A 16,983-nucleotide genomic window follows, 5' to 3' on the forward strand; every position below is an offset into this window, starting at 1 on the left:
CTTGAATTACAATATGCTGAAAGGTTATTATGTAATTTTTTCCCAATGATGACAAAAGCATTCTGCCTACTGCAGGTTTAATCTTTAACAATACATCCATACGAGTAGAAGAAGAAAGTAGAATACAATGGAAATACTCAAGTAAAGTAAAAGTGCCTCAATTTAAGTACATAGACTTAGTTACTTTCCATCTGCTTTTGGTATTCAAGTTTTTGTCTACTTGCTGTTCTACAGTTAGAGTAAGTCAGTAATGTTTTTCTTGAGGATTGAGGTCTTCACAATGTTATGTTTTAAATGAAGAAATTAATTAGACGACAGACAGTTGACATCGACAGTCCTTTATTATTAACAGTTATTTATAGATTTATGAGAGATCGTCATGTGTAATGGAAATGTCTGGTCCAGAAACTTAAGTACTGTCTTTGAAATCCAAAAACCCATTCCAGGCTTATTTACATTGTCAAAAAATATCATTTGTGGATATTAGATAGATTTATTATTATTATTATTATTATTATTAGCACATATTCAGTACAAATTTGACAGTATTTATTTGTGAAAAGTTATTTTACTGTACAGTAGTTTGTCTGAGATCAATGTTAAACTCTAAGTCTGAAGAAAAAAAACAGAAGAGTTAACATTTACTAGGATTAGGCTGTGGACTACTCATCATCGTCATCATCGTCGTCATCATCATCATCATCATCATCATCATCGGAGTCATCGGAGTCAGTGTCATTATCATCATCGTCATCATCATCGTCATCATCATCATCGTCGTCGTCGTCGTCGTCATCGTCGTCGTCATCATCGTCGTCGTCGTCGTCGTCGTCGTCATCCTCAGTGTTGACTTTGCCAGAGAGCACATCCTCGATCCAGTCCTCCAGCTCCTTGGCGGTGGGCAGATCTTCCTCATCATCCATCTCCATCCACACGCTGTCGGCCTGCTCACACAAAGGGAGGTCAAATAATGTCACACACCATTCATGTCACAGCAGACAGGTTGTCAGCGTGTCAGGGACTCACATCTGTAACGTTGATAACTCCAATCTGTGGTCTGAACAGGTCCACCTTGAAGGTCTTCTCCCAGTAGGGGATCAGCTGAAGGGGGTCACCGACAACAAATAAAAAAGATCACATTAGAACCGCAATATGTGAGCTAAATATCTATCCACATGTTTTCTTTCTTTTTCTTTGACAGCTCACCAGGGGAAAGTCATCAGGATCAATCCAGACGATGCTGAGCTCAGGTAGGTGGGTGTTGTCTCTTGCGACCTCCTTCAGGATCTCCAAGAACTCAAAACCATCTGGAAGCAATTTCACACAACATCAAATTAATAGAAAACTCTGCTGCCTAAGTACAACCAATTTAAAGGAACAATTTGACATTTAGCGAAATATGCTTATTGCTTTCTTACCTAGAGTTTGATGAGAAGATTGACGCCACTCTCATGTCTGTAAGTTACATAGAAAGCTACAACTAATTAGCTTAGCTTAGCATAAAGACTGGAAACAGAGGGAAACAGTTAGCCTGGCTTTGTCCGAAGGTTACAAAATCTGCCTGCCAGCACCTCTAAAGCTCATTAATGAACACATTATATCTTGTTTATTTTATCTGTATCTTTTTCCAGTCTTTATGCTAAGCTAAGCGAAACTCCCTGTTGGCTCATATTTAGCATATTAACATGAGAGTAGTATCAATCACATTATCTAACTCTCGGCAAAAAAGGTGAATACGCATCTCCCAAAATGACGAACTATTGCTCTTTACACTGGTTGCCTGTCCATTTCTGTATTAGTAATTAAATTCTCTTATATTTTGTCTTTATTAGAATGTGTTATGGCCATTGTCGTTACATTATTATATAATTAATAATTTTTTGTTTTAAAATGTTTGTCATTGTTTTCTATCTATTTTATTTATTTTTTGCCTTTTATCTGGCTTGTTGGTTTTCTTATTACACTTTTATCATTTCTATTTTCTGTGTGGCATTAGCCTCGGATTGCCTTACTGTTTTTTTGCACTCAAGTCTTATTATTAGCTTATCAGTCATTAAAGGCTGGGTTGGTAAAGATTTTAAAGGCCTTTTTTTCTTTTATTAGTTGAAATTCTCATTACATCCCAACAGCAATCAATAAATCAAATGCTCTGACAAAAAAAAGAAAAAAATCCGGTATCTGTAATAAACCTGTGTAATGATTGTACGGCCTGCCTGTCTACCTGCCTGCCTGCGTGCACTCTGTCCGTGCACTCGAGAGTCACCAGAGTTTTCAACAAGCTGCTAGTTTGACATGTGAGTACTAACAATAGCCATGCTATTATTATTAACAATAGCCATGGAAAAGAGTTGGCAACACTGGACTCGTTATTTCAGCTGGATCATTTTTAAAGGTCTAGTGTGCTCTACAGTGTCAAGTTTATCCCCTCCAATAACAAATAGTGGTACAGCATATAGGCTATAATATGCACTTACCAGGGTCCTCCTCCTCTGCAAAAGCCACAATGTGGATGCCCTCAATGTCATCCTCCTGAGAAGAGGAAGACAAATATAGATGTCACATTATTGTGAGTGTCAGGGAAAACTAAATTTAAAGTTGTTAATGTCGTCTTCAGCCAGATCAATCATCACTCACCCAGGTCTCAAACATATCTTCTGCACGCAGCTTCCTCAGAGTTGGTCTGATGGCACAGAAAACACATTGAATGTTAAAGTATGTGTTCACACAATAGACCTAAACAAAGAAGTTGTTTGAATACACTAGAGCATGGCTAATCTTATATCTCTCCCACTTATAGGCCTACCTTCCTATACCTTCCTACCGCTTCCCAGCTATAAGTTTATATATATAAACTTTATAAATACATATACATTTAACTTTATTGAGCACATGCTCAATTACAGAGGTGCACACAGATACATAGACAATTGAAAAAAAAAGACTAAACAAAAAATAATTACATATACATTTCATAATGCCAGAGTTTATGTTATATACATTATATTATAGTCCTTTAATAATTTAAAAGTCTTAATGGCTTTTTTGTTTTTAACATTGGGTAAGATGGTGCTATATTGTTTGAAATCATTAATAAAGTGCAGGAAAGTTGGCTTGACCATTTTTTCTTATGAATATGGAATTTTCCAAAAAATAATAAATAATTGTATGATATGTTATTATGTTATTTTCAATTTTATCTTGACTAAAATATATCATTACATCAAACATATTTATTTCAACATTCATGTCAAGTCTTTCGTAGAAATTTGGCGACATCAAGCCAGAACAATCTCGTATATATATACAGTGAAAAAATAGATGTGAAATACTCTCTTTTTCCACACAAAACACACTTATAATCAATATCCAGTTTGAATCTTTCAAACACAAGTTTTACCGGGTAAATTATATGTAATATCTTGAATGACACTTCATTACATTTGTTATTGATTCATTTATTACAAATTTTCCAAGCTTTCTCCCTCTGTATATCCTCAAATAAGGAAGACCAAACACATCTAGAAGAAGGGACAGAAACATTACTGAGTGTATTCCTCATATTTTTGATACAGCACTTCTCTTTCAGTAAATTAGTAACTCCAATATAAATATTTCCCACACAATCTTTTCAATTAAAAGGTTGATCAATAGTACCAATAGTATAAGGACACTTTCTGGTAGAGCATGGAAAACAACAAGTACTCCTTTGGTTCTTCCCAGCTATGTTTTTACCTGGCTGGTCAACTCCACGTGACGTCACCACCTCCCCTGCTTACCTGTCACCTTCCATATAAGGAAGACGCCTACACCTGACCGCAATCAATTGATTGTCACATCCGGGCACATTGGAAGTACCCCACGGAGCGCACACTAGTAAAGCTGTCCTCCAGTAATGTGTCTGTAGTCGCCACTGCGCCTCCACCTGGATCCCACCCGGACAGGTAGGCGCTTTAGTTGTGTTATTGCCAACGCTGTTTCTGAATTAGTGATGGGAATTCTGTCTCTGTTTAGTGAGCCAGATCATTTGGCTCAGCTCACCAAGAAGAGCCGGCTCTTTCGGCTCTCAAACGGCTCTTCGTTTTACCACTTCTGCCTTTTATAATTCAGACAAATTTAGCTAATTTGTTTTGACCTATGATTAGTATGTGTGCACATCTATCACTTAAATCATTCAATATCATTATACTAAACTTTATAATTTCCAGAGTACCGTAATTTTACATGCTGCTTCGTTTCCGACTGTCACTCATCTTGTCTTCTATTCGCACATCACACTCCTCTTTCTTTCTCTCCTCCTCTTCCTCCTGCTCTGTACCTGTAGACCGTCAGCGCGCCGCGCACCCCCGCCCCTCCCTGCTTGATGGTATGATCCTTATCTGTCATCACCTGATTAGTCACAGGGAAGTCATTAACACAATATTCAGTCACAGTCAGTGCATGGAGTGCCCTGTGGCGCGGAGAAGATCGTCCTATGAGTCTGCCTTGAATTAATAAAAAATAAAAATATAAAACGGCTCTCGGAAGGGAGCCGACTCCCATCGTCCCATCAGCTCAAAGAGCCGGCTCGTTTAAAGGCCAACCTAGAAAATCTGGTATTTTGTTAATGATATGACTGTCAATCGATTCAACTATTTAATCGCGATTAATTGCATGATTATTCATGATTAATCGCAAATTAATTTGCACATTTTTGTATCTGTTCAAAATGTATCTCTCAAGGTTTCTCAAGTATTTAGTACTCTTATCAACATGGGAGTGGGCTAATATGCTTACTTTATGCAAATGTATGTATATATTTATTATGGGAAATCAATTGACAACACAAAACAATGACACATATTGTCCAGAAACCCTCACAGGTACTGCATTTAGCATAAAAAAAATATGCCCAAATCCTAACATGGCAAACTGCAGCCCAACAGGCAACAACAGCTGTCAGTGTGTCAGTGTGCTGACTTGAATATGATTTGCCCCAAAACTGCATGTGATTATCATAAAGTGAGCATATCTGTAAAGGGGAGACTCGTGGGTACCCATAGAACACATTTTCATTCACATATCTTGAGGTCAGAGGTCAAGGGACCCCTTTAAAAATGGCCATGCCAGTTTTTCCTCACCAAAATTTAACGTAAGTTTGGAGCGTTATTTAGCCTATGGCATGGTTGGTACCAATGGATTCCTTAGGTTTTCTAGTTTCATATGATCCAGTATCTTCACTCTAGTTTTAAAACTTATCGCGGTAACTTTGACAGCCCTAGTTAATAACTTTTATTTATTTATTTATTTTGGATAGTTTTGCCTACAGTGTGTTTCTTTTGCATAATCCTACTTTATATTTTGGTTTTATGGTTTAGCAGATTTCCAACTCGTTTTGTGGCATTATGCATTCCTGTTGGTGCTTTGTGATAACTGGGCTTTACTGTTGGGGACGCTGCCCATTTGGTTTGCATAAGTATTGCACAACGCTTAGGGGTGTTTGTTAGCAGTGATAGTGCGCTTGTGTGTGTGCATGGTTTAGGGGGAACACATGGTGGAGCAGAATTGGATAAATACTAGCCCTTCAACAGTCCGTCTGGCTGCTAAGTATACCCTTTTTTTTATAGGTGTTAGAATAAGGAATATTTGTTCTCACCTTTCTGTTGCCCAGAACCAGCATGACATTTTAGTGTCACTATATTGTTGCTATTTTATCTATTTAATCTGATACCTGCTTTGGCATTTTAATAGTTTATAACAATAAAGTAGTCATCTATTTATATTTCAGCATTTTTACCTTTTTAATAAATCTTTGTACAATTGCACTTGTAGCCACGTCTGTCTAATCTTCTTTACACTTATCTGCATATTTAACTGTGTAGAAGTTAGTCTTGGGTGGACCCGGGTTACGGTGTGGTTTAGCAGTGCCTTATCCCCCAGTTAGGCAGGTCAAAACACATTTGTCTGAGTATTTAGTCCAACATTGGTCTTTATTTACCGTTTGTGTTCAGTTATGAACGCCACCAGCTCCTCCTCAGAGTGAGGCTTGCCCGGGATGGTGACTGGCTCCTCCATGAAGGGCTCATAGAAATCCACCTCATTCAACTTCAGAGTCAGCTCTTTGGCCACCTGAGGCAACAAATAGAATAATGAATAATGAACATAGCAGAATAATGACGCGTCCGTGTATTCGTTTGTTTGTAACTTACAGATTTCTCAAATGTGGCAAAGAACTTGATGTAGGGCTGGAACTGCTCTGCAGCTTCTTTAAACGCTTCATAATCTGAGGATGAAAGAGAGAAAGGAGGAGTTATGTAGAGTTTATTTGATTGGATTAGGCTGTAAGCAACAGGGTTTTGTTGTACTCTTGTTTTCCTGCTCACACATCTGTTTGTGCGTTCTTTGGCTGTTGTATACATGACATTTGCACATCAGGGAGCGGAAATAGCTGAACTTTGACCTCCACTTAATGCTCCCACAGTTGGCCAGATGGGATGTAGCTGCAGCTCATTGCCACAAGTAAACTACTCTAGACTCAGTTCTGCCACAGCACGTGAGATGAGAGCAGGCAGTGGCAGCTGTGTGTGCGACAGCGGTAAAAATGGATCTGTAAATCCGTGGAGATGAGGGGGTTAAAATGCACTCATGTCATAATGAAGGGCATCAGAGCGTACATCACAGACCTAGCTAACAAGAGCTGTTGTCAAACCCTATATTTTACAAACGTATCGTTCAACAGCCTCACACACTCACGCTCAGAGTCCTCGGTCTTGAAGTAACCAACGAGGCGGATGTCTTCCTCCATCCTATCAAAGGCTCTCAGCTCCAGAGCATTGTCTAAAACCTCCACTGGCTCCTCCAACAGCTAGAGACAGACAGACAGACAGACAGAGAAGTACTGGGGTAAGCTTGTAACTTGGGCGAGTCTGGTGTTGATTGGTGCTAGCATTTGAGAATCTGCTCTTAAATCAGTTTACTCACGTCCAACAAGAACTCCACCAGGACGTTAGCCGAGAGCAAGCCGTCAAACTCGATCACTCGATCAGCCTTGAAAACATACACACTGCCCTCCTCCTTCAGGCCTGTGATTGAAGGAAATTACATATACATTTAAAGACAAGCAATTTACATACATCACAAAAACGTGCATCACTCACACAAACAACATAAGGTAAGTGCAAAAAACACTGCATTTACAAATCTCTATATACATACCAACTACTACTACTACTATAGAGAAGGTTAAATAAAGGTTATGCTGTATTCATATACAGGGTGGCTGTTCGCTTAGAGGTAGAGCAGGTCGTCCATCAATTGGAAGATTGGCAGTTCGATCCTAAGCTCCTCCAGTCCACATGTCGAAGTGTCCCTGGGCAAGATACTTAACCCCAAATTGCTCCCAAAGGATGTGATGGGCAGCTTGGCATGTGTGTGTGAATGGGTCAATGCTGACATGTAGTGTAAAGAGCTTTGAGTGGTCGGAAAATTAGAAAAGCACTATATAAATTTACCATACTCACCCAGTTTCTTTGCCACCTTTGCATCTTTGTGGGAGTCGATCATTCCAAACCCAATGTCCTTCTCCTCCATAACCTGAGCAGCAAGCTGCAGCCAAAAGAAAACATGAAGGATTAAATGGTAAGAACAGGACTGAACACATAAGATGTAAAGAAACCAGACAAACAGAACATTATTCATTTTGGGTTCTGAGAACACAAATCCCTGTTTCTGTTTTTTAGCTTGTGTTGGGTAAGGTCTTAATACCAAAGTTGGCAATATGACCGAAGTGCTCAAGCTGCCCCGGGGCCACGGAGACACCGTTACATAATCACTCAGGCTGCCTTGTTCTAAATATAACCAAAGCTACAGTGTATTTGTTCGTGGAAGTACAGTAGGTGAGAAAAGGGAGACCCTCCTGCCAGAAATTACCCTTACACAAATAGAACAAGCGTATTTAAAGTATGATTTATATGCGGTCTTCAGTGCACAGTGAAAAACTCTGGGCGTATAAAGTCGTGGACTACCTCCAGAACTGAAAAGTGAAGCCAATGTGGAAGTGCCTTAAACTTGCATTCTTTCTAATAGCCAGCAGGGGGCGACTCCTCCGGTTGCAAAAAGAAGTCTGATGGTATAGAAGTCTATGAGAAGATGAGCCTACTTCTCATAATTACCTCCGCCAAGGCCAAAGGCCTAGAAAGGAGGTAATGTTTTCACCGGCATTGGTTTGTTTGTTTGTCCGTTTGGACGATTGCTCCAAAAGTCCGTGATGGATTTGAATGAAATTTTTTGGAGGGGTGGGGTGTGGCACAATGAACAATCCATTAGATCTTGGTGGAAATGACATTAACACCACAGGCTTTAAGACATACGCAGTGTAACTGACGACGCGTCAGTGGATGATAGCGCAAGCTGAACGACGGGGGGGAGGGGGCAGGGGCAGCGACCATGAAACCTGCCTTGGCGGAGGTTTGCGCTCTCCGAGTGCACTTCTAGTTAAATGTATTACCTCAGTAAACATTGTAAACATGAGTTTATGGTCTCAATCGCTAGTTTCAAGTCTTCTTCAATACAGCATGATGTTTATTTAGTAAATTATGGTCCCATTTAGAGTCAAATAGACCATAAAGTAGGGGATGCTTTATGGAGTGGCTACTTTGTGATTGACAGGTCGCTACCACGGCGTTGTCTGGTCTGGGACCATGTTTTCGTCTTGTAACTTTAACCCTTTCACAGCATTATTTCAGTTCATGAAAGTTAATTGTAACAATTTGGTCGCCTTAAAATGTCTTATTCAGCGTTCGGTTGTACTCCACCCTCTCCTGTCATTTCTGGTTGCAAAAAAAACAAGATGGTGACTGCCAAAATGTCGAGCTCCAGGCTTCAAAACGGCAGTCCACAAACCAATGGGTGATGTCACAGTGACTACGTCCACTTCGTTTATACAGTCTATGGCATTAAGTTAAAGGTACCCTGTGGAGTTTTGACCACCAGTAGCGCTATTTAGCGATGCCTTTTACAAGTGGATCCCTGTTTTGTTTGCATCTTGCAACAAGGGTCAGCATGCAGGCTGTGCGATTAATATCCGGCCATCAGTTTCAAGCTATTCCACTGATTGACAGTTGGTGGTGGTAATGTGCCAAAAAACGTAGCAATGCACCAACAATGACAGTGAAGAAGAAATTGCTCTATTGTGGTACGCAAGGTCATGTCGAGAAGATAACCCACAAACTGCGAAACTTGCAAAAACTCTCACGAGACTTGCTGCCCGGCGACCTATCCTTACCTTAATCATTCGAGGTCAATGCCTCGTAATTTGTGGGTTACCGTCTAGACACAACCAGCAAACATGGATGTAAACAATGGTATCTTTTGTGTGTTTACAAGAAAACTCTACCGGACACCTTAAGTTTTTTCCATCAATTAAATAAACAGATGTCAAACAGGTTGTAAGGCTGCAAAACCATCTGTTATTAGCAAATACATCAAATATTACCAGCTTTAACAAGTTCATCTTTGTACATGGTTACTGTACATGAGTGCCTGACTCTATAGTAACACGGCCCACCTGTGCTGTGTCAAATGAGTGAAGCTAATATCAGAACTGGGCTCAGATTACCTTCCACAGATGAGAGAGCAGCTCACCCTCAGCCACGTGTAACATGAGACAGGGCAAACTGTTTCCTACCGTACGGGATTCAAACAAAAAGATTCATTTAATCTATCAATTATACGCCAGCTGTTTAGCCGAGCCTGAATATGAAATAACTTCAAGCTTACTTTGGCTTTGACCAGCAAAACACTGCAATAGAGGAGAAGGTAGTTGTGCCCTTCACATGTACTGCTCTAAAACATAATACACTATACACCTATACTGTCAGCAGAGGAGCGCCACAGGGAAGATTAATGATATATTACTAAGTGATATAAGCACACATTGAATTAAGGTGATGGAGGTACATGACATCACTGCATCTCATTGGACTATTGTGCACCCGTAGAGTATACAGATACACATTGACCTTGAAGGAACTCACACATGCGAACATTAAGATGAAGTTTCATATCTCACCAGTTGGCTCTCTGATTATTTGGCCACTATTGTGGAGTCATTAACTCTCTAAATATTTTACATGGCTCTGGTTAATTGGACGTGAGAATTTTCTGCTCCCTTTAACACTTTGTTTTCCTATTCTTTATACTTTACCTCCAGCACCAACTCAGTCATCTGGTGTTGTTTTTGCATCTCCTTGCTGTCTGCTATGGGCTCGTGGTAGAACATGCACACCATGTTGTGCTTCTTCAACACTTTCTTGTAGTTCTTGTCATCGATGTCCAGGACTCGGTCTTTCCCGTCATACTGTGGGAACTCCAGGCCCTTGGTGGCCGGGGCCAGAGGCACCAGGCTCAGGCAAGGGAGCAGGAACAAGCACAGTGAGAGCATGGTCCGGAGCTATACCACACAACCCCGAAAGTCAGAGTTTGGTGTTGGTTTCACAGTATAAAACTGCACAATCACAAAGGTCAAAGGTCAGGGAAATGTAGGGAAATCCTGCGGAAAGTTTTGGATGTAAAAGTTGGTCCCTCAGTGGCAGTTCTCAAGCATCCCAAGCTGTGCAGAGAAATCCAACTTAAAGCATCTTCAGGACCTACAGGAGCAACTGTTTCTCCCCCCTGTGATCACTCCTTCACGCCTTCTCTCTGCAGACACAAAGACGAAAGAGGAGCACTGTCGGGGCCTGTGAGGTACCCGGGGGGTGGATACCATACATAGCAGTGCTCCTCTCCCACTACTTGTGCAGGACAGGCCCATTTTTAGGAGACCAGTTGTTTGAATGCTAAAAATAAAGCTGCAAGTGAGAGAGAGAGAGAGATAGCACGTGGGGGGTTTAATAGTGAGCACAGTTCTTGCTCCCAGTGATGTCTCTTTGAGGGAGGCGGTGATGTGGGAGGAGAGAGTTGAGCCCCAGAGATTTCGGGGGGGGGGGGTTCAGTTATTTCGAGGTGTTTAAGTCTGTGAGGACAAAAAACACAGTGGACGTTTGGTTTGGTGCTACAGTAGAAAACGGTGGTGTATTTCAAGTGACAGCTCATGAGACAATCTGCCAACAGGTGTGCAAAGGGCAACTTAATAATGTGTGTGTGTAGTGGTTGTTCTGCAGATGTGGTATCATGAGTTTAGCATGTGCAATGTGCTATCTGATTATATTCTTTTTTTAAATCAGCATTTGTTTTAATTGTCCGAATTCAATGTGCCACCACCATTATTACACCATTGACAAAGCCACAGCAGCTGCACCTCTATTTTTGCCTCCCTCTTCTTCTTCTCCACTCTCAACAATAGCTCTTTAGCTGCTTGGGAAGGAGCCTCTTCTGCCCTCTGCAGGTAGAAATAATGTATGACCTGCTGAATGAAGAGGGTGTAACACCACTTCTAATGCAGTGATTCCCAACTAGAGGTGCTTGTATCCCAGTCGGTATTTTCCGCTGTTTCTAGGGGATATGTAGAAGAATTATCAAGTAGCTCAGCTTTTTGGGAAATATTATAATTTTGCAAATTTGCAATTTTAAATTGCAAGTGGCCCAGAAAGTCTTTGTTGGAGCCATTTTTGTATTGTGTTCATTATATATGAAGTGGGCCCAAGCCCAATGTCAACACTCACAGACTCACAAACTTTAAGGCGCGTTCCTGCGAAGTCCATGAGGGTTTAGGGCTGTCCCACTGTGAAATCGTCGAGTGCTTGAGGGCTCTCTCGCAGGCATTTTGAGCCCTTTATGAACACTTTCCATAAGTCCACATTTCTGTAGACTTTGCCTGAGGGAATTACCCACAATTCATCGTGTTGTGACGTTAAACACAAGGTTACTACGGTTACCAGGGAAAGCCCGGAGGCAAAAAAAAAGGGTAAACAAAGGGGACGACACATATTAAGGCATATTTGAATTTACACAGAAACATTAACATTAAGGATTTAAGATGGTATATAAAAAACACATGCAATTAGAGTAATGCAAGCATTAGACTATATTACACACCTGGTTTATTCATCAACCAGGTCTTTTAATTTTGCTTAATGTGAATTTGACAAAAACAAATATTGTTTTTTTGACAGTTACCTCTAATCTCTTAAGTCAAGACCCTGGAAGATGTTCAAATAGGCAGTGTAAAATTAAAACCCACAATTGCCGTCGTCAAGGTAACGTGATAATTCACCGCAAAGTGCTGTCCCATTCATATTTATACCATTTCAAGCCCTTGCAGCCTCTCACACTCATTTACCAGGTGATGTCAGTCAAGTTCCTGAGGGTTCAGGGTTTAAGTCTTTAAGGGGGGACATTGGGATTGGGCCGTAGTAGCCTATGTGTCCACTTTTGGTAATTCCCCTTTTGCACAGTATGTGGAGTACAGGGAAAGTAATAGGTGCATCAGTAATCACAGAGCAGGTGTGTTGTTTACCGGAAGAGGCATACAGTTTTGACCGCCATGTGTAGCGGTCATGTTGAGTATCCCATTGAGCCATATTTGTTTGTTTGCATGCAAGTTATTAATTGATATAAGTGCGTGTCAATCGCCATCGACACTGGATGGACCTGATGTTGTACAAATAAATACACTTCAGTATGGCTGTACGGACGTTTGGGAATGTGAATTATTCAACGACATTCTACACAGAGGCGACGCATCAATTAGGCAAGTACCGGTATACCAGCCCCTCAGTGGCTTGTAGGTGTCTTGCTTTTGGTCAAGTCACGCTGTTTCCGTCATGACAGTGTGACAGTGAGCCAGCGTGAACGATACGAGGACACCAAAACTGCTAAATGGAATTCAGCCATATTTTATTTCATTATTTCAGGGGTCACTATGATTTACATCAATATAACTATAACAACAATCACTTTTATATAATGAACAGTGTTAAATAGCATTCTCTTCCTAATCAATTCAAATGAACACATTTAAAAGATGACAGGCGGTGTCAATGACGAGATTCTTGACTTCATCTGACAGGGCTATATGGCAAAAAAGCTTGGGAACCACTGTTGTAATGCATTATTGATGTTAATGGATTAAATGTCTGGAGGTCTAAAGAGCTAAACCACCAGTTAGATGCATCATTTTGAGTAGATTTTATTATTCTGATTTCAAATTTGAGCAGCATTCACTTTGCTTCTACTGCTGCTGCTACTGATGATAATGATGATCTGCTGTGAGTTAGGTGTCTTGCTGTCGTTATCCAGTTGCAAAGTTGGTGAAAACATCCCCCTGTTGTATCTGAGCAGTCCAGTCGTCCTTGATGTATTGGTGGTAGGGGTCATTAGAGTGCTCTCTCCTCTTGGATTTGACTGTGCTCACCAGCATCGCCACAACAATGAAGGCAAACATGCCAATCATCACCGCCAGATACCAGATGACGTTCCTGAAGTTCTCCTCAGCCATGGTCTTGTCCAAAGCGTTGTCTGCAGCTGTCACGTTACGCTTCCAGCTGTCCAGGTAATGACCCAAAGCGCTGGTCAGGGACCCCTCCAGGTGAAGGGTCAGGTTGGACCAATCAGATGCACTCATCTAGTTGGAGGGAAAACAAAGGATGATGTTCTGCTATTTCCAGAAGAGAAGACAAATCCCACTTGTCTATGAAGTAGATTGAGTATATTGTCCAAATTCAGACTTGTGCAAACTAAAATCAATCATAAGAGAGGAAAAAGTAGATTTAAAGTAGAGCTGTAACAATATTGTGTTTTCACTCCACGATTATTGTGGACAAAAGTATTCACGATAACAATATTATTGCGACAACGATAGAACATTTGAATAATAATAAAAATGCTATCAGTCAAATTCATCTTTAATTTTGTTGATTTGTGTTTTGTCTCTTTTTTGGTAAATAATTACACCCAATTGTACAAGTGTACACCGAGCGTAGGAAGGTGGAGAGAGTCTGTAACCATAACTGTATAAAATAGGGCTGTCAATGTTAACGCGATAACGTGTTAACAAAAAAATGTTTTAACGCATTAACACAACCGATCTTTGGGAGGTCGTAGCGGGCTAAAGCTAGAGTGAAGACACTGGTGTCATATGAAACCAGAAAACATAAGGAATCCATTGGTACCAAACATGAGGAAAAACTGGCATGGACATTTTCAAAGTGGTCCCTTGACCTCTGTCTGTTGACTTGTTTTTGGGGTTTCTACTAGAATATGTTTACATGCTTTAATGTTAAAAAAAAAAATATATATATATATATATATATATATATATATATATATATATATATATATATATATATATATATTCACCCTCTGTCTTTTTGAGAAAAAGAAAGAAAAAGCCCAGTCTGCTCTGATTGGCTTGTGAGAAAAATATGGTGCAGCTTTGCGAAGGTAGTTCTCAAGCTGTGGGCGATATATTCTAATGATCCTGCATGTGACATAGGAAGAGGAGCCAAATCTGAATGGCTTGTTGAATCACATGTTCTCTGATCTTTTGGCAGCCCACAAAAACCTGATTGGGTTGTCTTATTTCATAGTTTGTGGGTTGGTTGGTACTCCAGATACCCAAATGTATGTGCACAAGCACTGAAAAAGATATGTCCCCTTTAAGAGGCACTGGATTATTTATTAGAGCTGTCAATCAATTAAAATATTGAATCGTGATTAATTACACATTTTTTATCTTATCAAAATGTACTTTGAAGACAAATTTGTCAAGTATTCAATACTCTTATCAACATGGAAGTGGGAAAATATGCTTCCTTTATGCAAGTGTATGTATATATTTATTATTGGAAATCAATTATCAACATAAAACAATGACAAATATTGTCCAGAAACCCTCACAGGTACTGCATTTGGCATAAACAAATATGCTCAAATCATAACATATCAAACTCAAGCCAAACAGGCAACAACAGCTGTCAGTGTGTCAGTGTGCTGACGTGACTATGACTTCTCCCAAACTGCATGTGATTATCATAAAGTGGGCATGTCTGTAAAGGAGAGACTCGTGGGTACCCAAAGAACCTATTTTCAGGTCAATGGACTCCTTTGAAAATGGCCATGACAGTTTTTCCTTGCTAAAATTTAGCGTAACTTTGGACCATTGTTTAACCTTCTTCAAGACAAGCTAGTATGAAATGGTTGGTACCAATGGATTCCTTAGGTCTAGTTTCATATGATGTCAGTATCTTCACTCTAGCTTTAAAACTGAGCTTGCTACAACTTTGTTAATGTGTTAAAGAAATTAGTGGCGTTAAAATGAATTTGCATTAATGCATTGTGTTAACTTTGACAACCGTATTTACACTATATTATCATATTTGTATTATTAACATGATATCAATATTTAATTTCTCAATATCATGGTTATCGTCAATAACGGTATAACACGACCCCCCTGATTTTAATTAACCCAGTTACTATGGGTAAACAAACAATATACACATTTCACTGGAAAAAAATCTTAAAGTCTCTGAAAACTTGGCTTCACATCATAAGTATTTTTCTACAACATAAAATATACAAAACTAAATAAGCAACAATTCAATTTGAAGTTGAGAAAAAAACATTCTTAGGTGTTATTTATTAAGAGTTTAACACTCAAAGGACACATGACTGTGGATTTTTAGGGCCTTTAAACTGCTAAACTCTGCTACAAAGGTGAATCATATTGGTTTGAAAGTCAATAAGAAATCAATCAGCTATAATCAGGAAATCAGTTCTGTCATATGTGATTCTTTAAAGCAGCATGCAACAAGGTTTTAAAAAAAAAAAAAAAGCCAAATCACTGGTGCCAAAACTTATATTGAATTGCTTCGAAGTAATTGTGTCCACCACACTTACCCTCATTCAATCACATTTCTTCAGCCACCCATATAAATAATATGAGAAACAGGTTCAGCAGCCTACAATCATATTATCATTTAACTAAACAGAAATTAACAATATGTTTTGGTTGTTTTTTCAGCTTAACTGTACCAACCTTCTGCCAGGTTTCCGAAGGCCGCAACATGAAATTGGTCACCTTGGAGTGAAAACGGAACAAAACAAAGAGGCACTGACAGAGAGCTCAGCTGGTTACAGTAAGAAGCAAAGTGCTCATACTGTGTTTGCTTTTTTAATCTTTTCTCCTTGGCTGAACAGTGGTGTTTTGAGCTTGTGTGTGTGTGTGTGTGTGTGTGGGAGAGGAAACGACAGTGGGCATGACCTTGAAAATGTTAGGCATACAAAATGCTGATGTAGCTGATAAAGAAAAGGGAGTGCTGGAAGTCATTTTAACCTGAAACACACATGCACAAACATTAATATATGCATTAAAATCCAAATAACAGCAACAAATACAGGGCAGGAAATGGAATAATTCAAGATTGACGTGACTGGTTTGAGAGTGGCTGGTGTAATTCCTCATCTGCCCACACAGAGGGAGCACACTACAAGAGGATGTTGATTTCCAGTCTATAGCGATTTTACTGTAGTTCTCCCCAGATGGCAGCAAAATGCAACACATTTAAGAGTCATAGTCACATGCACTTACATGTTTTTCAGTGAAAAATGTTAATTATAATGATCAAATTAACATTGTTTGTCCCCCCGTTCTGTAAAAAAGCAAATATGTGCCATTTGGTTAAGTAAGGAAATGAAATAGGGTCTAAATTTGAGGTCAAATGAGGTATCAACGTGAGTCACAAAGCAGCACCCTGAAGCCCTTACAGAGGTCTTGCTCAAGGACACTTCAGCGTAGTATCTTTTTGCTGACAAGAATGCTTGAAACTGGATCTTGTGTTTTGAAGGGGCGGTGTTTCTCCCCCTCAGAGCTGCACTCCCACCACCTCTGATCAGTCCCAGATCATTATGTTTTGCTGTGCCGTGCCAGCGGGGTGGACGCTATGCTGACTTTCTGCTCTGTAAAGTGAAAAACAAGAGAAAAATGAAACAATATATAAATAAAAGAGCACAAACACAAAGAAACAGATGCACATGCATACATCACACACAGAGAAGTGGAGCTGAAAA

At 39.8% G+C, this 16,983-nt stretch overlaps 3 protein-coding genes across 4 annotated transcripts in view; 1 reads left to right on the forward strand and 2 right to left on the reverse strand.

The window, feature by feature from the left end:
• Positions 1-317: 317 nt before the first annotated feature.
• Positions 318-10,417, reverse strand: casq2 (calsequestrin 2). The gene is made up of 11 exons (XM_037790987.1): positions 10,181-10,417; positions 7,497-7,581; positions 6,958-7,058; positions 6,730-6,841; positions 6,186-6,259; positions 5,975-6,105; positions 2,635-2,680; positions 2,475-2,529; positions 1,207-1,307; positions 1,027-1,101; positions 318-944 (listed from the first exon to the last, which is right to left on the reverse strand). The coding sequence occupies exons 1-11, from the start codon at positions 10,415-10,417 to the stop codon at positions 663-665; spliced, it is 1,299 nt and encodes a 432-aa protein (XP_037646915.1). The 3' UTR covers positions 318-662.
• Positions 3,812-16,983, forward strand: part of dop1b (DOP1 leucine zipper like protein B) — a 70,304-nt gene continuing 57,132 nt past the window's right edge. The window contains exon 1 of one of the 2 annotated variants that reach the window (XM_037790979.1): positions 3,812-3,941. The gene's annotated coding sequence lies outside the window, so the exon portion shown is untranslated. The remainder of the gene's footprint in view (positions 3,942-16,983) is intronic. The other variant, XM_037790978.1, reaches the window with a different exon arrangement.
• LOC119500935 (potassium voltage-gated channel subfamily E member 2-like) lies at positions 12,794-16,113 on the reverse strand. The gene is made up of 2 exons (XM_037790988.1): positions 15,953-16,113; positions 12,794-13,537 (listed from the first exon to the last, which is right to left on the reverse strand). The coding sequence occupies exons 1-2, from the start codon at positions 15,980-15,982 to the stop codon at positions 13,205-13,207; spliced, it is 363 nt and encodes a 120-aa protein (XP_037646916.1). The 5' UTR covers positions 15,983-16,113; the 3' UTR covers positions 12,794-13,204.

Source organism: Sebastes umbrosus, chromosome 13 (genome assembly GCF_015220745.1).
Source record: "Sebastes umbrosus isolate fSebUmb1 chromosome 13, fSebUmb1.pri, whole genome shotgun sequence".
In the NCBI taxonomy this organism is placed as follows: Eukaryota; Metazoa; Chordata; class Actinopteri; order Perciformes; family Sebastidae; genus Sebastes; species Sebastes umbrosus.